General features: G+C 43.1%; 1 protein-coding gene across 1 annotated transcript; it reads left to right on the forward strand.

The window, feature by feature from the left end:
* Positions 1–856: 856 nt before the first annotated feature.
* Positions 857–26,974, forward strand: Cth (cystathionine gamma-lyase). The gene is made up of 12 exons (XM_032897112.1): positions 857–1,086; positions 4,426–4,507; positions 5,116–5,211; positions 6,632–6,741; positions 9,697–9,828; positions 12,306–12,363; positions 14,031–14,108; positions 15,656–15,808; positions 16,889–17,010; positions 18,656–18,708; positions 23,479–23,617; positions 26,407–26,974. The coding sequence occupies exons 1-12, from the start codon at positions 922–924 to the stop codon at positions 26,413–26,415; spliced, it is 1,197 nt and encodes a 398-aa protein (XP_032753003.1). The 5' UTR covers positions 857–921; the 3' UTR covers positions 26,416–26,974.
* Positions 26,975–27,821: the final 847 nt, after the last annotated feature.

A 27,821-nucleotide genomic window follows, 5' to 3' on the forward strand; every position in this document is an offset into this window, starting at 1 on the left:
TTTTTTTTTTATCACTATTGCTCTGTAATACTGCTTGAGTTCAGGGATAGTGATTCCCCCTGAAGTCCTTTTATTGTTGAGGATAGTTTTAGCTATCCTGCTAGGCAAGCACTCTACCACTGAGCTAAATCCCCAACCCCAAGAACAGACTTTAAAAGGAGAAATATTAAGCAAGCAAGCATCGTAACCCATTAGTGTTTCAGAGACTATATCCTCTTCCCCTGTGTCTCCAGCAGTGTACACTTGGTGCTGGAAGGTGAGCGTATCTGAAGCTAATTTGTAAAGCAAACTGATTGTATTTGCTCTTTTAGCTTTATCCAAACCAAAGCTTTTAAAAACGGTTGTTTATTCCTTAACGCCTTCCAAATTCGTTCAACAGTGTTTCAGAGTTTTAGGTTCGACTTCCCAGATACAGAAACGCCTTAAACTCCCTAATTCCCGGACAAGATGTAAAATTAGGTCAAATCTGTGTCTTTTGGGAGCAAAGCTTGGACTGATCTTGCCGGGGTAGAGAGGTGGGCGCTGGTGACTCAGTTCTGGTGGTCCTGAGATCCGAGCAGTTTCGAGGGAAGCTCAACCCTATGCGACCCTTGCCAGAACCCTGCCCCCCCTTCCCCCCGCAAGGCTGCTGGAGGAGGCCCTCACCCGCTTCCTCATCCTGCAGACAGAGGGGGTCTCTGGACTCGTAGCTGCAGCCAGCTGCTGAGGTGCCCCACGTGGGCGCCGCTCAGTGCCACTGGGAGGCGGGGCAGGAACGCCAAGGCCAACACCTCCACTGCGGACCAAAGAGCAAGGCTGCTGCCTAGGGACCAGTGCTGATTGGCCGCGTCGGCCCCTCCCCGCCCTGGATATAAGCGCCAAGCTCAGGAAGGCTTTGGTCGGTGTCTTACTAGCCAAAGCCACACTCACCCCGGCCCCAGCATGCAGAAGGACGCCTCCTCCAGCGGCTTCCTGCCCAGCTTCCAGCACTTTGCCACTCAGGCCATCCACGTGGGACAAGAGCCCGAGCAATGGAGTTCGCGTGCTGTGGTGCTGCCCATTTCGCTGGCCACCACGTTCAAACAGGACTTTCCAGGCCAGTCCTCGGTGAGCAGCCGGGCAGGGCTGGGCTGACTGTGGGAGCGATCGAGAGACTTGTGGTCTCTGAGATTTTCAGTTAAAAATCAGAATTGCAAGTCGTTGAATTCTGTAGCAGCGAAGCCACCTGCAGCCAGTCCTGCTTTGAAAAACGAAGGGTTTGGGGCTGGTGAGATGGCTCAACAGTTGTGCTGACTAGTTTTATATCAACTTGACTCAAGTGAGAGAGGAGGGGGCCTCAATTGAGAAAATGCCTCCAGAAGATCAGGCTGTAAGCAGGCATTTTCTTAACTATGGGTTGATGGGGAGAACAACTCCATTGTGGGTGGGGACACCCACAGGCTGGAGGTCCTGGATGCTATAAGAAGTTGGATGAGCCAGCCATGGCCTCTGCATTAGTTCTTGCCTCCAGCTTCCTGTCCTAACTGCTTTCCATGATGAACTGTTAGACGGAATTAAAATAAACCCTTTCCTCTCCAAGTTGCTTTTGGTCAAGGTGGTTTTGCTTTTTGTTTTTGTTTTTGTTTTTGTTTTTGTTTTTTTTTATCACAACAGGTATATAAAGGTGCTTGTTACCAGACATGACTACAATAATTCAATCCCATAATCCATAGGATGGAGGGAGAGAACTATCTCCTGTAGCCTGGAGTTGTCCTTTGATGCACTCACAGCGTGTGTCTCTCTCTCTCTCTCTCTCTCTCTCTCTCTCTCTCTCTCTCTCTCTCTCCCCTCCCTCCCCTCCCCCCTCTCTCTCCCCCCGCTCCCCTCTCTCTCTCCCCCTCTGTCCCTTTCCCTCTCTCTCTCTCTCTCTCTCTCTCACACACACACACACACACACACACACACACACACACACACACACTATTGAGCATTTACGTACCAAATGTGTACTTAGAACTTATGTGTGTTACATGTAGAATCTCATCAATATTAGCAAGAAGGATCTTAGCCTGAACTAAGGTCTCAGTGTTCAGACAGATATCCGAGATGTGGGGTTACCAGCACAAGGAGTACCAAGGCTCATGAGCCATGAAAGCGAGCTTTAATTTATATTGAGCCCCTTTCTTCTGCAACTGGCCACATGGTGCTGCACTGTAACTGAGCTAAGTAATAGTTCAAGCCATTTCATCATCTAAGCCAGCAGTTCTCAACCTCTGGTCTGTGATCCCTTTGGGGGTTGAACAACGCTTTCACAGGGGTCACATGTTGGATATTTACATTACGATCCCTAATAGTAGCAAAATTATAGTTATGAAGTAGCAACAAAAATAATTTAGTAGTTGGGGGTTACCACACCATGAGGAACTGTATTAAAGGGTCACAGCATAAGGAAGGTTGGCAACCATTGATCTAAGTAGTGTGGCTTTGTGATTAAGAGCACATGGGTTCTAATTCTTACATCAGCTCTTCTGGCTGGGTAACCTGGAGGAGGAAGCTATTTAACCCATCCAAGACTTGAGATGACTCTGTGTAAACTGGGATAATGATAGAACACACCACACAAGCTGTTACTGTTGTAAACTTTGTGGTACACACTTAGAAGGGCTTCATGAGACCTTAGTTCTCATATTGATGAGGTAAGCTTGCTGCCTGTATGGAACAGTGTGTAGAAATTGAGCATTCGGGTATGATATTAATGTTTGTTTGGTTCAGAGAGCAAGCTGGAGTGGTTAAATCCAGTATGTGCTCAGAATCTCCAAAAGGTAATTGCGCTGTAACAATGAGAAGTATCAGAAATCTTTAGTTCCATTTGAAAAGCTGTGGAGTGCACAAGGTAATTTGCCCATGAAGGAAGCTCTCCCACCCTGGGGGTTAAACGTCTGCATGCTTATGAATATTTATGTGAGTACAGCGCTGTTTTAGAAGCCAAGCCTTCGTAGGGAGGTTTGGTGAGTTTAGCGTCCAGGGAGAGTGGTGAGTGCTGAAGACAGCTGGAGTCCTGTAAACTGTGTTTATCCAACACAGGGGAAAACGCTTAAAATTATTATTACAAATGCTGGAAGAGTCCTGAAACAAGGGTGTAAGTAATGGTGTGCTGTATAAGCCTAGGGAAGAAAATTGTAGGATGTTTTGTTTTGTTTTGTTTTTCAAGACAGTCTCTCTCTAAGTAGCCGGAGATGGTCTTGAACTCACAGATCCAACTTTGCTTCTACTGGGATTGCAGATGTGTATGACCAAGGGAGCTTAGATCCTAGCATTGGCTCTGCTAGGAAAACATTCCCCAGGTTTTACAACATTTGGCTGCGCTTTTCTCCAAGTAGGTCACAAGGCTAAATAAAATGATTACATGAACCTTAAGTATAAAAGGATGAACTTAAGTGCAAAGGGAGCTTGACACAGGAGGAGCTTCACTGAGAATTGCTTCCTCCTTTTGAGTCATTTTTTTTAATAGGGTTAATATCTGAGCCCTGAGCACTTAAATGGCTTTTTTTTTAAAAGATTTTATTTTTTATATGAGTACACTGTTGCTGTCTTCAGACACACCAGAAGAGGGCATCAGATCCCATTACAGATGGTTGTGAGCCACCATGTGGTTGCTGGGAATTGAACTCAGGACCTCGGTACCTCAGAACCTCTTTCTTAATGGCTGAGCCATCTCTCCAGCCCTTGAATGGCTCTTTCAACCCTCTCATGTGCTAAATGAATGGGTATCACTTATGCTTTGGAAAGAGAAACACAGGTTAGACTCATGTGCTTCCCTTTTCCTGAAGCATCCATCCTATAAGGAGAGGGTGAGGTGAACTTAACTGCAAGGTCATTGTAACCTTAAGGACTGCCACCTACCTACTAGCTTATGCTTCACCCAATTTCATCTTCACAACTTTGCATGTAAACATGTATTTTTCCCCCCAACCCCAGATTGACTGTTGGAATGTTTCCCTACTAGTACCAAGCTCATAAGTGGCAGGGACATCCTTCTAACCCATGGCAGATACATCATTCTCATCCAGTTTACTCGTTTTTATGTTGGCCAGCATGTCTATCTGTCTGTGCACCACAGGCATGCTGTGCCTGCAGAGGCCAGAGAAGGCCTCAGACTGCTGGAACTAGAGTTCTAGACACAGCAAACTGACATGTGGGTGCTTGGAGTTGAAGTAGGTCCTCTGAAAAAGTACCAAACACCCATTATGCCATCTCCCCAGCCCCACCTCTGGTTACGCCTTGAGCCTCTCTATACTGCCATAGCCACAACAATGCCACAGATAGAAAGCAATCATGGTGGGATGGGCCTGTAGCTGTGGCCATGTCTTCGCAGGCTCTGATAAAAAAAAAAAACAATAAAGCTCTTAAGATGATGAATAATAAGTCCTGGTCCTCCTCTTTCTCTTCTCCCTTTCTTGTTTTCAGGGTTTTGTATACAGCCGCTCTGGAAATCCGACGAGGAATTGCTTGGAAAAAGCAGTGGCTGCACTGGATGGGGCAAAGCACTGTAAGAGACTCACATCTGGAGTGAATGCCAGATTCTCTTTAGGAGTCTAGGGACCACACAGGCATAGAAGAGAGAAAAACAAGAGATCCTCATACCCCAGATTCGCAGTTTCCTAAGACAGTGAATCTTTTGGCCGTGTTCTTCAGCTGGGCATATGCAGGCGTGTTCTCACTAGTTAGAGCGAGTAATGACCAAGCGTAAAGGTAGCTCTCACTGCACTCTTCATCTCTACGCTTATTTGCTGAGCCCAAAATCTTTAATAATATGCTCTCAGAGAGAAGGAACTCGCTCCCTGGACCTTTTCTGGGGAGTGAGTTCCGGTTAAGTCATCTTTGTATTTTCACTATAAATGATGCTAATGATCAGAATAGTGAAGAGAAAAGGTCTCAATATCCTATCTTTTCTCTCTGTGTGTGTTTATATTCACATAGTATTTTAAAGGTTTAATTTTTCAAACCAAAAGGGCTGTCGTGACATTAACTGGAGAACCTCACAGGAGTAGAGGCACCAGCAGCTCAGTCGGCCAGGGGAACCACAGTACAGGTGGCACTACGTTGTTGCGAAGATTTTGGTCATAGCGTAGTAATTGAATTTGCTGTTCATGGTAGGTTTGACCTTCGCCTCGGGGCTTGCCGCCACCACTACGATTACCCATCTTTTAAAAGCAGGAGATGAAGTCATTTGCATGGATGAAGTGTATGGAGGTAGGTGATCTTTCGTTTCCAGGTGTGCCAGGTAGTGCTTTGAAGATAGCAGTAGGTCTTGAACTACACAGGCACCATTGTCACTTTCAGGGACTATGTCCTTTCAAAGGAGTGTCAGGCATCTCCACGGGGCTCAGACTCTGTGTTTCAGAAGTGCTTAGAAGAGACTGTCTGGTAAGAATTGTGTGCAAGATGCTAGAACAAGGATGCAGGACTTGATTAGCTTTCGGATACAACATAGCTTTGGTTCTGAGCGTGTAACACACGCATTTGGTATGAGTTATACTGTCAAGCCATGTGGTATCAATGAATGTCATAGGAGGACAATTTCTGAGAGGCAGTCCTCTCCTTCTACCCTGCGAGTCCTGATGTCAAGCTCAGGTTGCCATGCTTGGTGGCCAGGGACTTTGACCTGTGCATCTCACCAGTAATGATTCATTTGCTTTAGACTCGCATACTGTGAAGAAACTGCTAACAATTGCTTGTGCCTGTGATCCCAGTACTCAGGAGGCGGAGGCAGGAGAATTGCCATGACTTGGCCAGCTTGGGCTGTATAGTGAGTCTGAGGTCAATTGAGCTATAGGGAGACTTGGTTTTTTAATACATACTTTTGAAATGATAATATAATTATGCCGTTTTCCTTTTCCTCCCTTCAACTTTTCCCATGCACATACACACCCCTCAACGAGCACCCTCTCGAATTCATGACCTCTTTTTCTTTGATTATTGGTACCTCTGTGTGTGTGTGTGTGTGTGTGTGTGTGTGTGTGTGTGTGTGTGTGTGTGTGTTCCTAAATACATTAATACAACTTCCTCACTCTATATAATGTTACCTATGTTTACAATCTCAGGGTATTGGATAACCAACTGGCAGATTCCGGTCTGGGGAAGACTACTTCTCCCTTCTTTAGTTATTTGTAGTTCTCTGCCTAGGTTGAGACCTCATGGCTTTATGCCCTTCCCATGTTAGCATGTCTGTTGATTTCATTGTTGTTCAGGTCTCAGGTAGCCACGTGGGTGAGATTTGATGGGTTAGCCTCTCTTGACATTTCTAGGCAATTCAATCTCACAGCAAACTTTTATCTTTCTGCTCCCCCTTCTGTCATGATTCCTGAGTCTTGAGTGCTGTGTTTTAGATACATTAGCTGGGATCATTGGCACCAAGACCCTGCCTTATACATACATACATACATACATACATACATACATACATACATACATACACACACACACATGTAGAGATTTCTACAGAAGAAGCTGTGTTGGGAGATTAGAGAAAGGGGAGTTTGAGAAATAGTTCTGCTTCTTGTCACTTGTATTTAATAAGTAGGGTGGGGTGGGGTGGGGGAGAGTTCTCATTCTGGATGTGTGTAGGTCTGCCAAGAGCAGATACTTCCTGACATCGTGTTCTCCGCCTCAGGCACCAACAGGTACTTCAGGAGGGTGGCATCCGAGTTTGGACTGAAGATTTCTTTTGTGGATTGTTCCAAAACCAAATTGCTGGAGGCAGCGATCACACCACAGACCAAGGTAACTAGCTTGGGTTCTGATTCAGTCTGTTTTTTCCTGTGTTATGTTAGGCCCATAACTTTCTTTTCACGACAGGTTGTAATTATTACGTTTTATCGAATCTGTTGATGAGTTTGACATGGGCTACAGTCTCCGTGGCTTGACAGCATAGTTACCTGGAGTGCACACACAGATTCTGTGGTGGAATTTCAACTGGGCCTTGAGGTAGGGGGGAGGAAAAGATCATTAGACAGAATATATTTAAAAACCACATAACAAGGCTTTAAAGGGAAGGGGAGATTTCTCTTTAAAACCTGGAGTGGAGGGGCTGGAAAGGTGGTTCAGTGGTCAAGAACATTTGCTGCTCTTGCAGAAGACCAGGGTTTGGTGGCTCATAACCATCTTTAACTTGAGTCCCAGAGGAGCCAACATCTCCTCTGGCCTTTGAAAGTACCAGACATGCGTGTGGCACACAGATAGATATATACACAGGCAAAACACTGAATATACATAAAAACATAATAAATAAATGTAAAACTCAGAGAGGAGCTTTAAGAGTGAGAATGAGCAGGTGGATAGATGGCTTAGTGGTTAAGAGAATGCACTGCTCTTGTAGAGGACAATTTGGTTCGAACATTCTACATCGGATGGCTCATAACTGCCTATAACTTCAGCTTCAAGACATCCGATGCCTCTGGCTTCTGTAGACACAGCACCTGCACACATAAACACACACAGACATACATATGTTCCCATAACTAAAAATAAACTCTTTAAGGAAAAGAATGAGATTGGGAGAGGGAGAGACACACACAGAGATGGATAGAGTGGGGTGGAAGTCGTCAGCCGAGCCTCTTTGAAGAAAAGTTCCACAGCAACCTCAAGAACAAAGGAGATAGCAGACTTTTATAAGTTTCACATCATATGATTTAGTTTAATACTGTGTACATGACAAAAAGCTTGAGTGAGCCAGGTATGTAAATCAGGGACTGCTGTGAGTCCTAGTACAGCCTGCTTCTTAACTCTCTGTCCCAGAAGAAGGGCATGCAGAGGCACTGCATGGCCTTTTAAAAGTGACCTCTGTCTTGAAAGGGTAAGTCAATGTTCTAACAGGAAGTTAAAAAAAAAACCAAAACCATGTGCACTGTTAGAAGCTAGTGTGGGTTTAATCTCTCAGCTCCACTCAATCTATTTTTTTTTTCTTGGTAGAAAATGTAAACTCAGGAGTACATAGTTCTCAGATATGCCAAGTGAGCCTGATTCAAAGACCACAGAGCTCCTCAGGCCAGAGGCTTTGATTTCAGTCCCGGGGAAGCTTTGAGCCAGGGAAGGTATTTGTGCTTGAATAGCAGATGTGGTATTTGGGAACCTCATTTAAATTCTGCGGGAGTGGAAGACCAGTGTCTTTTATAAGTGAGCCTTTCCAACTCTCTGCTAAGGATTAAAGCATTGGATTTATACCCGAGCTCATGTGGCAGTGAATGCTAAAAGGTAAACGTCCTTCACACAAAGGTTTCCTTCCAGATTAGCACCAGGGCACCTTTTACTAAGTAAGAATTGTTTTCAAGGACATTGTGTTTTTATCTTGCTTGGGAGAAAAAAAAATTATTCAAATAGCTGGTCCGAGTGTCCCCAAGGGAAGAAATCAGATCACGAGTACGATACATTTTGTCCATAGCATTTTATTTGTTGGCTCTTTACTCACTTGGATTAATACACTTTCCCCTAAAACAAAAGGTTCAGCTTTTGAAGTTACGTACATATGTGTGTTACTGTATGTGTATGGGTGTTTTGTTTCCATGCGCATTTGTGTACTGTGTGCCTACTGCCCGTGGGGGTGATGGATCCCTTAGAACTAGAATTACAGATGGTTGGGAGCCACCACGTGGTGCTGGGACTCTAACAAGTGCTTTTAGCCACTGAGCCATCCCTCCAGCCCCTGCTGTCAATTTTTAGAGTCCACATGAAACAAATTTTGTATTTAGGTACTTGTTTGAATCTTTATTTGTTTTTTAATATTAGCTCGATGAGAATACATTGTTCTTACCCAGGAGTCATTTTTATAGGATTTTAAGTAAATCAAAAAGTTTTAACTACTTTTTAATGGCGAACTTCCAGACCAGGGAGTGCATTCAACTAGATATCTCTTCTGTCTACATAGGAAATAAAAAGTCATTAGTTCTTCTAAGAGAAAGCTGTAGATGACACAGTTCAAAGCAGATGCCCCCTATTTAACAGTGCTCTCACTTGGTCTTTTCAGTAACTGTTGAGGGTGCCCACCATGGCTGACCTGTAGATCAGTGCACTGCCAGTGAACCTGGCTTTCTGCATGGCTACCACCTCTTTTCTTCAGCCTAATGCATGACCTCGGGCTTAGTTCATCCAGTGCCTTTGTCATTATTTAACTCTGAGGGTGTCCTTGATAGCTGATGGTAACTTTGAATTTGTGGTTCTTCTGCCTCTGTTACTTGAATGATGGGAATATAGGCATTGCAACTCCTAACCCCGACCCACACGCCCGCCAATCCTTTCCGGTTTGTGCAGTACTAGGGATTGATCCCAAGCTTCATGCATGCTAGGCAAGGTCTTTACTGAGCTACTTCCCCAGAGCAAGGGTGTATTTTTATACCATCCATATTATTTGTCTTTGAGAACAGAAGCTCCAGACACAAGTCTCTGGGATGATTATACAATTCACTTTTTCTTATTAGAGACATATAACCTCATTTGAGTCTGACAATTGTCCTGTGAGATAAATATCACCAACACTTTTATGCAGATGGGCTGGAGGAAGAAAGAAGAGAGTCTATAGCCTTGGAGAAATTTGTAGGGGAAGCTCAGACTCAGACTTAAGCATTCTACCTTCATTGTCGAAGCCTTTCCATTGTGGCGAGTACTTGCCTTCTACGTTGTTGTATGTGAGATGCATGTATATGTCATGTTTCTAACATAATGTTGTGTGCTGAATTACTGCAGCTTGTTTGGATTGAAACACCCACAAACCCAACCCTGAAGTTGGCCGACATCAAAGCCTGCGCACAAATTGTCCACAAACACAAAGACATCCTTCTGGTTGTAGATAACACTTTCATGTCTGCATATTTCCAGGTAAATGAAATAAAGGGTTTGTGCTGTGAGATTAATAAGCCACACGGTAATCTGTAATTTAACAAGGGAAGGTCTACTTTATAATGTAATCATTATCAAACTTTTGAGAGATAACTATTATTGGTTAGACAAATAATCAGATTTAGACTTTTTTTTTTTTACATTAGTTAATATCTCAGAACTGTGTTACTATTTTATTGGAAGTTTTTCTGGGGTCAGTTGAGCCCCAGGAATAGGAGTAAACACATTTGTCAGGCTAGAATGTATAAGAATAGACACTGTATAGGTTGGTTGTATTCCACCTTTATGTGTCAGCTTGACACAAGGTAGAATCATCAAGGAAGAATGCATCAAGCTTCACTTGAAAGAATGTGTCAGTGAGATCCAGCTGTAGGGGATTTTCTCAATTAATGACTTATGGGGGGTCTTCCCAGCTCATTCTCAGTGGTGCCATCCCTGGGCTGGTGGTCCTAGGTTCTATAAGAAACCAGGCTGAGTGAGCCAGGGGAAGCAAGCCTGTAAGCAGTGCTGTTCATGGCCTCTGCATCAGCTCCTGCCTCCAGGTTCCAACCCTGCTTGAGTTCTTATTCTGACTTACTCCAGTCATGGGTTATGATCTGGAAATGTGAGTCAAATGAACCCTTTTTCTCCGCAACTTGCTTTTTGGTCACAGTGTTTCATCACAATAATAAAACCCTAAGGCAGATACTATGGATAGAAACATGGTAGGTGAAGTCTCAGAGACTCCAAGCCTTTGAGAAGTAATGGGGTCCTTTTTAGCAGTTAAGAGAAGTTACCTCCCCCTTCTTACCTATTTGAACCCTTCCTCAGCCTTCTGAGTTGAGACACCAGGAGCCTTCAGAGTTAGGCTCCCGAGGTTCCTTGATGGTGAGAGATTGGGGGTTTTCTCTTTGTATTTTAATCTTTCTTGTCCCTGTAATATCATTGGGGTAGCCCTGTCTGGTCCCGGTGGTTATATAAAGTCTGTAAATACATGGCTTATTGGGTGGTTGTATCTCTGATGCCGTCCACATTGCAGGCACTAGCATGGCAGTCTGCTGGTTATCAATCCATGTTAAAATAGGAATTTCTGCTTCACCTGTCTCATGGCTAAGAATTCTTGGTTGTAGTTTGGTGCTGCAATCTGGACGGCTTCAGAGCGGGACTTTGCTTCTTACAAACCAAGTGTGAACAATCAGCTTGCACCTTGCCTGGTTTTAATGATTAAAAATCTAAGCAAAGTAGTTTGTACTCACTTGGCACAAAAAATGATTGATGGTTTCGTAAACTGCTCCATGTGTTTAAGGAGTCATAAAATGCACAGGTTTCTCCTGCAGGCAATAAACTCAGGGCCAGCCAACAACTGTAAAGAATCAAGTTTAGGGAGGCTACCAAGTCCCTGTGGAGGGTCAAGTCTGTGCTGGGAGACGAATCCAGGCATCTCTCTGGGGTTTCCGTGAGACTCCAATCCTTTTCCCAACAGGCCTGCTCTCAGGAGCTTATCACCCTCCAGAGTCCTGATTCCCAATGCCATAGTGTGGTCATTAAACTTCAACATGTGAATTGGGGAGACACAGACATTCCAAAACACAGCCATGAGTGTTTTAAGTGAGAACTACCCAGAGAGACTTTGTCTGAAGAAAACAAAACCAAAATATATGTATATAGCATGTAAGTGCATGCAAATGTGTGTTTTAAAGACGGCGATTAGTTGGCAGCAACATTAGGGCAGGAGAATAATCTGTACAAATTTCCTTTTGAAAACTTATTTATTTGGACACGTGTGTGTGTGTGTGTGTGTGTGTGTGTGTGTGTGTGTGTGTGTGTGTGTGTGTTACAGTATAGTGGTAGAAGTCGGAAGAACTTATGTGAATTTAGCTCTCTCTGTCAACTGTTAGGTTCCAAGGATTGAATTCAGGCCACCCCGAGCCATCTCTCTTGCATGAACAGATTTCTTTGTGACTTTATACTTGTCAAAACTAGTATAATAAGAAAGTGACTAGGAGTCAAGAGCCCCACAAACCAAGTATGAACAAACAACTTGTACCTTGTCAGGTTTTAATGACTAAAAATCTAAGCAAAGTAGTTTGTACTCCCTTGGCCCAAGAATTGCCTGATGCTTTCGTAAAGTGCTCCGTGTATTTAACAAGTCATAAAATATACACCTCTCTCTCTGTTGTAGGCAATATGCTCAGGGCCAGCCAATGACTGTAAGGAACAGTTTTGCCTTTTGTTTCCTTGCAACTTACACCTTCAGACTCTGAGCCCAGTCTTCTGTTTGTTTGTTTGTCTTTTCCTTTTGGAGCTTCTTTGGTAGAAGGAACTGTAGATCTTAGAAAAACCGAAGCTGTGTGGATTCTCACCCAGAAGAGCAGAGACAGATTTACCTGGGATCAGATGACAGATGCAGGTGGATGGAATGGTGCTTCTCAGATGGTTTCTCATTTGAAGTAAAGATGTCTGTTGTTCTCTTTCAGAGACCTTTGGCTCTGGGTGCTGATATTTGTATGTGTTCTGCCACAAAATACATGAACGGTAAGATAAGCGTAGCCTACGTCTTAAACATTCTTCACCCACAGATGGGCAATGGTAGGGAGGGCTTGGCATCTTGGACCCGTTTCTTCTGCTACTGTGTAGGACTTATATTACTTGTGTCGAAGATTCCGTGTCTTGAACTTTCTACGTCTACTTCCCAGGGTGAAAACTGTGCATCACCACGCTCAGAATTCCATTTCTCATAGACAGAACTGCAATCGTTGCTCACAGGGCTTACTGTGAAGGGTTATGCTTCCATTTTGCTGGCAGCTTGACTCTTTATATGACTTATTTTACTGCTTTAGGTATAGTCACTGCTATAAAACTGGATAGAGCTCTCCTAAATGATCAAAGAGAAGGCTTTTTGCCTTCTTAGGATTTTTTTTTCAAGAGACAATCATGGTTTGGTGGTGGGGACTTGCCCTGGCCTTTTGCTGTTTGGTTAGACAAAGGCCAAAGAGTGATCATCTCCACCTTGTAACTCTCTCTCACGGTATTGGAGGCTCGAAACTGATGGCTTCCAGAAACCATACATTCTCTTGCTTATTCTGTGGCTGGAAACTGCTGGCTTCTTTTTTCTTTAACTCTCTGTATTTTATTAATGCTGGAAATTTGAAACTGTTGGAAACTGTTCTGTGCTCCAATAAGCACTGAAAATCTAACGCTTTATGCTTAAATACGCGCTATGGAATTATGAAAAGGATTTATTGCTAGTGCTCCTCTCTCTGGTGAGTCAGCCAGGAGCCTCTTGCTGGCCAGGTGAGAGGCTTGAAGCTTGTTAACTCTTTTTGAACCAGAGAGAAGAAAAGGAAAGGAGTCCCTCACACAGACAGCACACACACCCAGCACACACACTGGGAAACATGTGTGCTGTGTCACCTTTCTTTATTGCTGTAGCCTTTTTATACTTTTAGACAAAAAGTTCTCTAAGAAAGAATTACTTCATAGATAAAATGTCACATAAAAGGGTAGCTATGGAAAGGTATCAATAGCAAGTTCAATGTAGTGTTTCATACTGTAAGCTCTTACGTTCAAAGTTTTCCCATGCCCTTGCCTTATCATAGTGCACACCTGTGGTTTCATCCTTGGACCTGAGTGTTTTCCCTTGAGCACAAATTTGTCCCAAGCCTATTTCTCTTTTTAGTGTAATTATGAAAACTCATTATATTTTTATTAGGAAGCCTTTACCTAATATTTATGAGGAATGGGCACAGTTTATTCTTGATTCTAACTTTATTACAACTTTCTAGCAAAACAAATAAAACCATCTCTTAAACCTTTCTTCCCAAAATTATTTGAATCAAATCAGGAATTCTATAAAATCATTAATTCATCTAAACAGAATTAATTCATGAAAGTTCACTTCATGTTGATCTGCAGAAAATCTGCCCAATAGTGTGGACTGATGCCCGGGAATTGTTAAACTATGTAATAGTGACAGGAAAAGGTTTATCAGCTACAAGAAGCTATTCTGAAATGAACTCTCTTGGAATCTTACCTCTCAGAGCTCACCCATTGTAAGCCATGCAAAGATGATGGGCCACCTCCAGGAAGGCCACCTGCTAGCCTTAGCCTATCCTAGATAGCTCCTGACAGTTTGGAAATTATGAAATGAGAAATAAACATGAATTGTTGTTGATGATGGTGATGTTCTTGTTTTGTTCCAGGCCACAGTGATGTTGTCATGGGCTTAGTGTCTGTTAATTCCGATGACCTCAACGAACGGCTTCGTTTCCTGCAGAATTGTAAGTGGTCAAAAGCCCGGGTTTCCTTGTGTGTTTGGTGTATGTGTGCAGGACTCTACACCTGAGTCCTTTGAGACAGGGTCCCTCCTTAAACCTGCAGTTAAGCTCCAGTGATCCTCATGTCTCCGCCCAGCACAACACTCGTATTACAGGTGCACATAGCCATGTCCAACTTCCTACTTGGGTGCAGTGATCCCAACACGGGCCCTTGTTCTTGTACAGAAAGCACTCTTGGGCACTAGGCCATCTCTGCAGTCCTCTAAGTCTGGCTTCTTGTTATGCTACCAGAGACTACACTTGATATTTGTACTTCTACAAAATGTTGTAACACATTTAGGGAGAGAGAAGGAAAAATGTTACAGCTCATACCTGATGGGCAGAAAGGTGTCTGTGAATTCTAGGCTAGCCTGCTGTACATAGTGAGTTCCAACACAGTCAGGTCTCAGCAAGTGAGACCGTGTTTCTTATAAACAAACAAGTAAACAATTGAATAGAGTTATAGCATAGCAGGCTTTTATGCCTAGAGCATAGTGAGGTTCAAGCTAGTCAAGGCTACAGAGCGAGAGTCCCTGTCTCAGATAATAAACAAAGAAATAAATAGAGCCAGATCATAGTAAGATTTCATGACTTTTTACCTCATTTAAGGAGTGAATATTTTTATTTGCTCAAGAAAAAAAAGGTTAAAGCCCAAGTGAGTTTTCAAGACTCAATGTATGATTTTAAACACTGAAATGTTGGTTCAGGTATGTAAGTATGTGGAATGGTGGTTAGTTTTGAATAGCACTCAAGACCTAAGCATACACTTACATTGTTGTGTCCATTAAATACCTTTCCTGGTGCTGTGCTCAGTTTACCTTGAGTTACAGGTGATCATCACACTCTAGCAGATAAGAGACAGATATAATTAAAAATTAAAATACTCTTCTAGAAATCACTCCTAAAGTGATAAAGGGGTTGGGGAGGGGAGTTCACTGGCCGCTTGATAAATAAGTAGGAATGACATAGCTCTACCTAAGAGCTGAAGCTGCTCATGACGAAGAACCTCAGTTCAGTTCCCAGTACCCCACATCAAGCTCACAAGCACCAGCTCTGGGGATTTGACTCCCTCTCCTGGCCTCTGTAGGCACTGCACCCACATGCACAAATAAAAATAAAATCTTTAAGAGTGGAATTAAGGTGTATTGTTAGTCAGTAGATCGTGTAGCAGTAATCATGGCCACACTGCAAAGTCTTCTCTGTCATGTGTTTCAGAGATGTGAGGGTTCACACTATGTGGACGGTCTCATCGCTGAATCATAAAGGACCATCAGAACTGAAAGCCCCACCTTCGTTTCCATTTCTCGGTGTTAATGGACATTTCTCTCGGTGCATTTGTTGTGCTTCCAGTTCAACAAAGCAACTCCTTCCTAAAATACAAACGTTGAGCTTCTTGGCTAGATTTTTTTTGGAGCCATTCTATTGAAAAAAAACAAAAAACAAAACAAAACAGAGGATTCCTTAAACCCCATGGTAGCTCCAAGCTAATTCAAGCTTTGTTTGCTCTCTAGCTCTCGGGGCAGTTCCTTCTCCTTTCGATTGTTACCTCTGCTGCCGAGGCTTGAAGACACTGCAGATCCGGATGGAGAAACACTTCAGGAATGGGATGGCAGTGGCCCGTTTCCTGGAGTCTAATCCCCGAGTAGAAAAGGTTATTTATCCTGGTATGTCAACCTGAATTCTAAGCATCTCTGTTTAGATTATGTGTCATTCTTTGTGTGTTTTCTGTTTTCGTGTAATTTTACATTGTTCCTTGGTTATTGTCACTCTGTCAGGCTCTGGAATGAGCATGGTGGGGCTTGGATAGACAAGATGTTGGACTGAAGGCAATGAATGTCAGGTGTTAAGGACAGCTTCACGTGTGAGATGCTTCTGCATCTGAGGCTTGTGTATACTCCGTCACAGGATAATTCTGATTAATTGGCTGATGGCCCTGCTGGTCACTTGTTCAACACTAGCTCTTACTATAGTCTGATGTAAGTTTGTCCCACTGAGGCTTGACTTACCAGAATTCTCCTTAGGCTCTTTTCAGTTCACCACCCTTTTCAGGTAGACCAGCAGGCTATTGTTTCCCCTTGAGTTTATGTTAGTTGGTAAGCTGCCATGGGCTTCTGCAGCCTTGTTCTTAGATCCTGTGGTGGTCACAGGATGGATCGTGAGTACAGGGTAGTTAAGATTTTTGCCTTCAAGGAAATTGCGTAATCCAAAGTCAAAATGTATGTGAGCTTGGATCTCTACCTTTCATTTGGTAAACGCCGCTTGCTGGGGTACATTTTGGATACAGGGAGAGAGAAGGGCAATGGATAGCACTAATTTGTTTGGTGTTCATGGTCAACTATTTCCAGAGGCATCCAACAACTGTTGGGCCTGGATTTCCCCTAGGATTATGAATGCTATATTAATAAAATAAGTAGATTTGCACTCATGAAGACAGTCTTGTCCCTAAAATACATTGATTAATGAATTGCAGAAGGGTGCAGTTAACAAGGGAGCCCAGACCTGCAGAGATCCTGAATGAGAGGAGCACAGGCTGATAGAGCACAGGCTGATAGAGTCAAGAGAAGAGATGTAGCCAGGGAATGGGAGGAGGTAGGAGAGTGGTCTGCAGTGCCAGACAGGGGAAAAGACCTGTACAGTCCCACCAACAGGCTTACTTGCAGCAGACTTGGGGTCAGTGAAGTTGCTCCCTTGAAGTTGTAAGCATGGCTCTAGAGTGAGACTTCTCTCATGCTTTGTGGTTTTAGGGCTACCGTCTCACCCTCAGCACGAGCTCGCCAAACGCCAGTGCACGGGCTGCCCCGGGATGGTCAGTTTCTACATCAAGGGTACTCTGCAGCATGCTCAGGCCTTCCTCAAAAATATAAAGGTGAGCTCTAGATCGAATTTCCTTCCTCTAAGACTCACAATCACTCCCGGGGTTTTTTTTTGTTTGCAGGTTATTCCTGGCTGAGATCTGTCTCTAAGATTAAAGATAGTATTGACTTCAGACATTTAGTAAAATTAAGCTAGGTAGTTCTATCCGCTTGGGATATGGAGGCAGTAGGATCATGTGATCCGTAAGTCTGAGACGAGGTTAGGCAACAGTAAGAATCTGGAGTAAGTTTTACGGTGCTGTAACACAGGCTTAGTCCTTAGTGCTTGCCATAATATATTAGCCTGTTTTTCATTTCTATCACAAAATGCCAGAGATGAGCTACTTTATAAATAAAAATTTCCTTCTCTGGATGTTCAAAAGCATACGTTCGGAGTTAGGTGGCCCCTTCCTTAAGGCCTGGTGGCAAATGCGTCATGTGTGGGAGAGAGCGCAGCCACCAGTCAGAGAGGCCATTGGCACCTAGGGGCAGGCTTGTTCTGATGGCAACTGGCAGTATTTTGGTTAGTTCTCCCCTCAGTGACCTCAGAGCAAGCCTCACACTGAGGACCTCCACTTCAACCCCTGAGCTTTGGTAGGACAAGCCGCACCCAAACTAGTCAGGTCACTCAGGGTATAGTTCTGGTGGCTGAAGGGACCAAATCTGTCAGTATCCATGTGGCAGAGGTAGAAATATTTTGAGAAAGGGCTTGTGGGAGCAAGAATGCTTTTAAGGCACCACTAATCTGGTGAATGTGACTCGGTGACACGCAGTAGTTACACATTCCTAGAACCACCACTCTGTAGTACCGGCCTCTCATATCACTCGGTCGACCTCAGAAAAGACCATGTGCAAGCCAAAGAGAATCTTGGACCATAGAAACCTTCTCCACAGGCAGTTAAAGCAGGTTTTAATTTAAGTGTAATATGTATATATCTGTTGCTTTTTTAAAGGCAGTGTCTCACTCATTCTATAGTCTGGAACCCTAGCACTCGTTATGTAGCCCCAGCTGGCCTTGAATTAACAGCTATTCTCCTGTCTCTGCCTCCCAGAGGTACTATGGCCAACATCTGTCTTAAGCATATTTGATACATGCAGATTTCTTAGGTATCACCTAAACTAGGGTGATGCAGGAAACTGACTTCGGTCAGTTTATTGTTGATCCATTGATTTTGTAGTGCTGAGGTGAAACTCAGGATCTTGGACATGCCAGGCAAGCACTCCTCTACTGAGCTACAGTCCTCACCTTGCGAAGTTCACAGAGATAAGGTCTCACTATGTCGTTCAGGCTGGCGCTGAACTCACAGAGATCCTCCTGCCTCTGTCTCTCGAGTGCACTAATGACAGCCCTGGCTTCAAGGCTAGCAACTTTTCATGTTTTCAAGGCCTGAACCCAGGGCCTTGCTTGGTATGCAAGTGCTCTAACACTGAGCTAAATCCCCAACCCCAACTTTTCATGTTTTAAAGGTCTGAAGACAGTACATCTAATTAGCAAAAGCATTGTCTTAGACTTTAATATGTTTTTTTTCTTAGTATCTTGCCCAATTCTTGGTTTATTCATAGTTCCCTTCTGGAACAGAGAAATTTCATCAAAAACAATCATTTTTAGATTTTAGCACTACATTATCAGCCAATCTAAATTCCTGTTTTCTTTGCTAGCTGTTTGCTCTGGCTGAGAGCCTGGGAGGCTATGAGAGTCTGGCTGAGCTTCCGTAAGTATTCTCCTGCTTCTCTGTTATTATGGCATCTCACTTATTTAGTCCTTATTTTTAATTGTTGATTTCTGTATGTCTCATGCTAAGCTGCTGCATTGGGCTGAGTACCTCTCATGTTCACTGACGTAAAACCACAGCTCTCATCTTTAAGGGAATGGGACCACGAACCCAGAAACACAGATTAACACAAATTCCATGTTCCAATGTGGAAGCAGTTTCACAGGGTTTTTATAGTTTTATGGAACAAAGAAAGTTATAAATCAAGTCTAAGAAACATTGGTTGGTACGCTGAGATGGTGAGAGCCATTTTGTAGTCCCAAGATGCTATTGATGATACTCTTAGTCTTGGATTGTTGGAAGCTAGTGTTTTGCTAAGCTTCTAAGAGGCCCTATTTATTACCGTCACAAGATGTTAGTTTAGATGCAGAGTGGGGCAAGGAATTGCTATCTGAGAAGGCTAACAGTAACCCAAGATAAAGTAAATAATCTCTGATCCTACAAAATTCCAATCTCCACAGTACTGAATTCCAATCAGTCCATATCACTCTCTGTAGACACAGACTCCACCCAGAGTTTTATTCACAGACAGACTCAGCTTTGTTCATTCATACACCTCAGCTTCCTGAGGGTGGGGACCATAGGCATGTGCCATCTCCCAAGTCCTAAGTCTGTGGGGACAAGGGGGGGGGGAGCAATGCTCTTCTCAAATGCTGCCTCTTTCCCTGTCCGGCCAGAGAGAACAGTAACTATGTCCTATGCTGCTGTTCTCCTGATTGGGCCTTGGAAGGGATGTTGAAGACTTTATCCCAGAAAAGCTGTCAAGGTTCCCTGGAGAATAGAAAATATGTCCTGTGCCTGGTATAGTCAGAGGAGGGTCTGACTATACAGGTAAACCCATTTATCCTCTTAGCATGTTGTCCTTGATGACATTGTGCTATCTGAATACATATACCCTAACTCACCTGACATTCCACAGCCCCGATAACCTAGGCATTAGCCAGAGGATTCTAGAGAGACACCCAGAAGCTTACATTACAGACAGACCCAGCGAGCTTGGCTGATAGGTTCAGGAACACACGGCAAATTCATTCCTGAGGCTTTGTATCAGATATAGTGTGGGTTGGGACTGGGGCAGTGGGTCGAGAGGTCAAGTGCTTGCAACACAAGCACAAGGACTTGATCTTGGCTTCCAGGTAAAAAGCTTGTCCAGGTAAAAAGCTGGACATGGTAGGGCACGCCTGTAATCCCATGGGGAGAGGGAGAGGAAGATGCCAAAGGCTTGCTGGTTAGCCAATGAAGTGGCATTAGTGAGCTCCAGAACATCACAGTCGGTCTTCAACACCCAGGAAGTTGGATGTAGTGTCAGACTGGACCAAAGACTGTTAGCTCCTGGCTCTCTCTGGTTCTTCTGGAGCCAGAGTTGATAGCTTCTGGCAATTGACCTCTGCTGATAGCAGCAAGGGATTAGGAAAAGAAACTTGAGTACTTAGGCTGGCACTTCCCTATGGGAGAATCTTGCACTCTTTTTAACTCTTTAGGGGCTGGAGAGAGAGAAAGGGAAAGAGAAAAAAAATCATACACACATACAATCTGAATGAAGTTTTTTCCTTCAGGTTTTTTTTTTTAACCTTCTCAGACAAAAGTTCTCTACATAAACAAAATTACCTCATAACCAGAAAAGCAATTATCAGGTAGAATCGTTACAACAGGATAATTGATTACATGGTTTTCTAAACACTTCTACATTCCATAAGTGCATGGTAAGTTTAAAGCAATAGCCCATGCCATGGGTCGATAAGGTTTAAGGAGTTACAGCATAACTGTTTATGTGACTTTCCATTAAGTGTCATATCTGACTAAGCATTCTTAGCTCCATGGATTCATTTTAAGTTTAGAGCAATAGTTTTTATGTCATGTTAGCCAGGTTTTTGTCAAGAGACAAGTCATCTGTCTTTTGTCCTATTATTTTGAAGTCTTATACGGATAAAGTAGTCAATCATTTATTTCCTGTCCTTGTACCTATAATAAATCGCCCATTCCCAGTTTATGACCTTTGGTTTATGACCTCAGCCCATGAAGATTTGACCCTCTGAACTCTCACAGTGCATGCTTTTCTAGTATTCCCTAATTAAAATAACTTTGAGTGCTTTAACTGATGTTTATGAAATACTTTAAAGATAGAGGCTACATGAAATTTCTACACATTTAAAAAGTAATGGCTGGCATGCTCAGCAGTCGATGGCCAACAGAAAAGTTCAATGGCATCTCTAGTGGCTCCTTGTCTCATAAAGTCTTGTCTTGGCTTTTCCTTTAAAAAAAGTTTTATTCAAATACATCACGCACATATATGCTATACCATATGTGAACAACACATGTGCACCACCCATATAATACATAAACACACTGTCCATACCACACACACACACACACACACACACCCCATATACACACACATAAAAAAAGTTTTATTTATTTATATATATATTCCCTCTCATTTTACCCTGCAGCAGGTCCTGTGTGTGGTGTATGTATGTGTGTATGTGTATATATATGTATATATATATATGTATATATATATATATATATATATCTTCCAGTGTTTTTATGGGGTTCCTGATTGTACAAATGATTAGGTTTCTGTTTCCTATGTCATCTCTTGGACTCTTTTTCTTCTGTTTGTTTGTTTTGTCCTATTCTGTGTTAATTTTTGTTTTATCTTATTATGTCTTATTTTATTATAAAAGAACAATGGTATATTTCTTTAATTAAAAAAACAAAGCAATGGTAGACCTGGTATCGCATACCTTTAATCCCAACACACTCTGGAGGCAGAAACAGGCTGTGAGTTTCAGGCCAACCTGGTCTATGTAGTGAGCTCAGGACAGCTAGAGCTTCAAACACTCAGGTCATGTTGAAAGGGAATGCACGGACTTTGTTGGTTCGTTTTCGGGTGTTTGTTTGCTTGCTTGTTCTGGGACAGGGACTCATTATATGACTCTGCCAGTCCTGGAACTCACTATGAAGACCAGCCAGGCCTTGAGCTCACAGATATCTGCCTGCCTCTGTCTCCCAGAATTATGATTAAAGGCCTGTGCCACTACAGCTCACAGGGGATGTTTCTCTTAATTTTTGTTACTATTGGGTGTGCAAGCACAATATGTGTGTGGGAGGGGACATGTGTGCCAAGGCATGCATGTGCAGATCAAAGGACAACCTTGTGGATTCTGGAGGTGGGATTCAGGCCATCGTGTTCACGGTCTCTGCCTGTTGAGACATCTGTTGGCCCTGGAATATTATTCATTCCTAAGAGTATGACTCTCTGAGGCCCAGGACTGTTTGGACCTGTACCTGCTCCCTTAGGGAAGAAAGAATCTGCCAGGGCAGAGCGTTTTCCGGAGGATGTTAGTATTTTAAAACTTCCTGCCTTGTTGCTGTGGTAAATACATGTCCAAAAGCAACTTGGGAAGAAGAGTTTATCTTCTTTTACAACTCTCAGCTCTCACCTCCATCACTGAGAGAGTCAGGACAGAAACCTGGAGGTGAGGAGCCGATGGAAAGGCCGTGAAGGAGTATTGTTGACTCGATTCTCATGGCGTCCTCAGCTTTTTGTCTTACGCCTCATGGCCTCTTGCCCAGGGGTGGTGCCTCCTAATTAATGATCATGGGTGGGCCTAGCCCATTCTTTAAGATAATTCCCCATAGGCTTGCCTCCGGGGCAGTCTTTTGTAGGCATTTCTCAACTGTAACTGCATCTTCTCAGATAGCTCATGCTTGTGCCAAAACCAAAGCCAATAACCTGGAAGCTTCTTAGAGGGCCAGCAAGATGGCTCAGCAGATAGACACTTGCTGCGTAAGCCTGGAGTCTTGAGTTCAACCCCAGAACCCTCGTAAATGTTGGAGGAGAGAACTGACTGCACCACATTGTCCTCTGACCTGCACACGCATCCTGTGCCCCTCCCACCAATCACCTACACATACATAAAAACTAAATAAAAAAAAACCTTCCTTAGAGCAACAAAAGAAGATACTGTCTGTTTACTTAGACAACTGAAGTGCTTGAAGGGCACAGGGAAAGAAGCATCCTCACAGCAGTGCACACATTGGATTTATGTATGACTGAGCAGAGCCCCCTCTGCATGGTTCTCAGTCTACGCAGACCCTCCTTTAACCTCCCACAACCTTCTTGCCTGGATTTCGTAGGTTGGTTTGTCTGCTTTTCCTCAGTGCCTCCTTAATCCTCTAAAATAAGGAGAACACCTCATTTCTCCCAGGTGCATGATGGAATGGCCTCCCATGATGCAATGGGAGCATGATTTTTAAACCTGTTGAGGATGATCAACTTCTAGTTTGGAAAAGTCTTCAGGCCTTTCTTTCTTGGGTTCTGTACTAAAATGTCTATTGCCTGATGCTGGCTGGTAGATACCTGGGATTGTCTTTGATTAATCTGCCTCAGAAGGATGTTTCTTGTCAAGAGCAGCCTAGGAGCAATTTGGTCTCAGTAAAGACTTGTTCCATCAGGTGGTCAAATCTAAAGGTTGCTGGTCTCTCCCCTGCTGCCTGCGTACCAGACTGCTGTCTTCAGCTCATTTTTTTAATGACATAAGTGATGTCATAAGACATCCCAGTTTTCATTTAAACTCATGACAAGAAGAGATAAATTTGGCAAAATAAGGGCAGAAAGAACTGAAGATAGCTGACAACACTGAGCGAGAAATATGACTCCACTGCCACAGTCCAATGACAGAATCTGCTCACATTTTCTTCCAGAGCGATCATGACCCATGCCTCCGTGCCTGAGAAGGACAGAGCTACCCTCGGGATCACTGACACACTGATCCGACTTTCCGTGGGCCTGGAGGATGAAAAGGACCTTCTCGAAGACCTGGGTCAGGCTTTAAAGGCAGCGGTGAGTTTTGTGTGTGTGCGTGTGCGTGTGCGTGGGCCTAATCTTTTGTTCTCTTATTTAAAATGGATTTTTTCATGTAGTTTATTCTGGTGCAGTTTCCTTCCAGCTCATCCCATCTCTCCTCACATTGGATCTTTCTGTCAATCGTTAAAAAGTAGGCAGGCATCTAAGGAATAAAAGTAAAATAAAATAAATCAAAAGAAACGAGTCAGAATGTGACAAAACAAACCAAGAAAGAACCAAAGAAAAGGCACTAGAAATGCATGTAGACACAGTAACACACTCACTTGCAGACATAGGAATCCCATAAACCCCTCAAACTAGAAGGCATGATATATATATATATATATATATATATATATATATATATGCAAAGGACCTGTAAGGTAAAAAAAAAAAGTGGTTTGTTTCATCAGTGACACTCTCGTGGAGAACGTGGCTGTCAAGTGGAGCTAGCGTCTGCATTTAGGGATAAGGGTGTGTATCACGTCTTTCAGCTCCAGGACCTCATCTGCTACAGACCCGTGCAGGCCCCATGTGTGTTGCTACAGTCTGTGAGTTCATATGTGTGCCAGCACCTGTTGTGTGTAGAAGACCTTGATTCCTCGGTGTTTTCATCCTCTCTGGCTCTTATATTCCTTCTACCTGCCCTTCCACAGACTTCCCTGAGCTCTGAGGGGAGAGCTTTGATGGAGGATGTCCGTTTCTAGGGCTAACTCTTCCAAGGTTTCTCACTCCGCATGTCGTCTGCCTGTGAATCTGCTGCAGAAGGAAACTTCTCTGATGGCCAACCAAGACACTGGCCTGCGTGTACGGCAGAAAGTCACTAGGAGTCTTTTTACTCCTATCAATCAGATCAATAGTGATTGGTTTCCCCCTAGGTCCTTCCCTTTCTTTTTTTTTTTTCTTTTTCGGAGCTGGGGACCGAACCCAGGGCCTTGCGCTTGCTAGGCAAGTGCTCTACCGCTGAGCTAAATCCCCAACCCGGTCCTTCCCTTTCTAATCTCAGGCTCTTGGCTACCCAAGCAGCATTGGGCGTGAGTTCCATGTAATGGAATGGGCCTTAACTCAAATCATAGATTGGGTGGCTATTCCCACAAACTTTGTAGTTCTGTTGCATCAGGTAATCTTGTAGGCAGGTCACCATTGTAGATGGAAGAGTTTGTACCTTCCTCCTTTGGTAGCATGCAGAGAACCTTCCAGTAGTATCTGATCTGTGTGAGGTGAAGGCTCTAGGAAGGCAGCAGCTCAACCTCTCCATGTTCAGTAAGTTAAGTAGTAGGACCTTACTGTCAGTTTCTGGAGAGCTACCCTCAGCCTTGGCAATAGCCTGGGTTGTTTGAAGGTTTTCATGGGACCCTTTTGGTCAAGAACTCAATTGTATAAGCCACTTTCAGTACTTGAAACTTCATTTGGTGACAAGAAATGCCCAGTTGGGGCTCTGTCTCCCCTGTTATTTGGTGATTTCGATTGCCTTCATATGTGTATGCACTGCAAGAAGCTTCTACTGTATTAGGTTTCTATACAACTCCTCGAATATCCCTTAATTTTAGCTGTTCCTCTTTATATTCCCTTCCTTGCCCCCTTCCTTCTCTCTCCCTATTTGATCCTCTATTGAAGCCCCCATCCTCCATCCATCCATAATTACTGACTCTGTTTCTCCTTCCTATCTATTCTATATCTCCTCCCTTAGTCCCTTATGCTCTACTTAACCTCTGTGGTTACATAGTTTGTAGCTTGCTTGTCAATGACTTAACAGTGAACATTCTCATACAAGTGAATACATACTATAGCTGGATCTGAGTTACCACACTCAGGATGATTTTTTTTCTACTTTCATACTTACCTTCAAATTTCATAATTTCACTTTTTAAGAATTTCTGAGGAATACTCTATTGTGTAAATGTACCATTTCCTTTATATCCATTCTTCTGTTGAAGTGCATCTGAGCTGTTTCCAAGTTCTGGCTATTATGCCTAGAGCAGCAGTGAACATGGTCAAGCAAGGGTCTTTGTGGTAGGATGGTGTGTCCTTTGGGCATATGTCTTAAGAGTGGTATAACTAACTTAATGTAGATCAATTCCTATATTTCTGAGGAACCACCACACCAATTTCTATACTGGCTGTGTAAGTTTGTACTCCCACCAGCTATAGATAAATGTTTTCCTTATTCCATATCCTTGTCATCATGAGCTGCCTTGTCATCATGAGCTGCCTTGTCATCATGAGCTGTCATTGTTTGATTGATATTAGCCAATAGTATCATGTAAAATGAAATCTTGAAGTAGTTTTGATTTGTACTTCCCTAAATAGTAATGGTGCTAAGCATTTCTTTTCAATGTTTCAATGTGCCTAGTAGTGAGGGTCCCCAAGTGACAAGATAATCAACCTACTGGTCCCTCAGTCTAGGTTCAGCTTATCAGCAGGTCTTTACCCCTTTAATAAAGCAAGAACCCCAAGCCACCCAACATCTCCTAGAATGACATCAGCCTCTCTGAGAACATTCAATTATTCAGACTTCTGGACTGCTTTTGGCATCATCTACAGCACCTTGGGTTTATACAGTATAGGGCATCTGACTCCCAACTTCTTCATCCACCTACTGCAAACCCCAATCTAGAGCCATCCCAGTTCCATTCTGACCCTCATCACCAAAATTAAAGGGGAAAAAAAGGTGTCACTTTGCTGGCATGTGTGCATGCGTGAATCTCAGACTGAGTTCTCAGGCTTTTGGAGTAGGATGTGGAGGTCACTGACATTCTTTCTTTTTCTGTGCACTGTTGATACAGCACCCTTAAAGTTCGAGTCAAAGCTGGCATTCCAGTGCTGCCATCAGCAGCAGCTCCAAGGGGCCAGACCTTCTGAATAACTGGACAGACCATTAAGGAGCATCTGCAGAACTTCACAGTGAACATTTTAAGGCCCTAATGATTTTACAGCTGTAACCTTAAGTCCTTCCCTTAAGGACGGTCTTCTGTTTTTCTTCTCCTAACAGGTTGTTCTGTTAGTATCATTTTGATAATCTTGCTATATTTGTGTCCAAGGAAGAGAGTTGTATTGTTTTGGGGATCATGTTGCTTCTTTTTTCCTTTTTCTTTCTTCGGTAGCCTAAGATATGTTTTAATCATGTTTACAAAATTTAGTATTGATGTTTTATGAAGTTAAATTATTCAATGAACGGTCTTAAATCAACTGTAGGGTTTTTTTTTTGAAAAATTATTGAAAGTGGGGGGTTTTATTTAATTACCATAAGCCAAAAAAATCAAATATTTGGAATACCTACTGTGAAATTCTAGTGATTAAAGGTTGTACTTGATACTTGTTATTTTTCTTAAATAAATATAATTATCAAATGTACCTGGCCCCGATACTGTTTTGCTGGTTCTGGGTTCGTTTTCATTTCCAGTGGCTGCTCTAGAGACCCCAAACTCTATTGATTTCTTTTTTCTTTTTTATAAATGTAACAGAGTAATTCTTATCCTTAAAGTTTAACATTTACATATTAGATACAAATTATATACATGGTACTTTTTGTAATTTTCATGCTTTTATCTGAAACTGTAATTTACTAAGGTTAAAAAAATGTGTGTGTTAAAACCAGAATCTTTTCAGTATTTTTCCCTCAGCAAGAGTTTTTTCTTATTTGTTTTAAATAATTTTACATTTACTCTGCTACAAAACAAAACAACGCACATTTTTTCTTTTTAAACTGTTTCTTAGCCGAAAGCTTTCTGCCTTACTGTGGATCAGGTGTGCACAACACTCCTACTAGCTGGGGCAGTGGGTGGATCTCGCTGGAAGCAGGCTTTCCTGGTGAGTGGGTAGTCAGCCCTCTTGGCTTTCTCTGCTTAGCCTTAGCCATAAGATGTAAAACTACCCAACCACTAGCTGCTAACCAAGTCCCTGGGCAGTAGTGGCTGGGTGCTAACTGACCTTTCACCTTCTGGATGGTTTCTGAGAGATCAGTCTAGCTTTCTGCATTGTAGAATGAAGATAATGGGGTTGATTTCTTGGGCAGATGGGCCCAACTTCTACCATTTATGTAGGGTCCAACCATTGTATGTTTAGTATCTCAGGACTTGTGGGAGAACTGACTATTGTTATGATTGTTGGGGGTTGCACAGACTAAGAGAACCATGTGTGTGTGTGTGTGTGTGTGTGTGTGTGTGTGTGCGCGCACACACGCGTGTACGTGTGTGTGTGT

The sequence above is a fragment of the Rattus rattus genome, chromosome 3, assembly GCF_011064425.1.
Source record: "Rattus rattus isolate New Zealand chromosome 3, Rrattus_CSIRO_v1, whole genome shotgun sequence".
Classification (NCBI taxonomy): domain Eukaryota; kingdom Metazoa; phylum Chordata; class Mammalia; order Rodentia; family Muridae; genus Rattus; species Rattus rattus.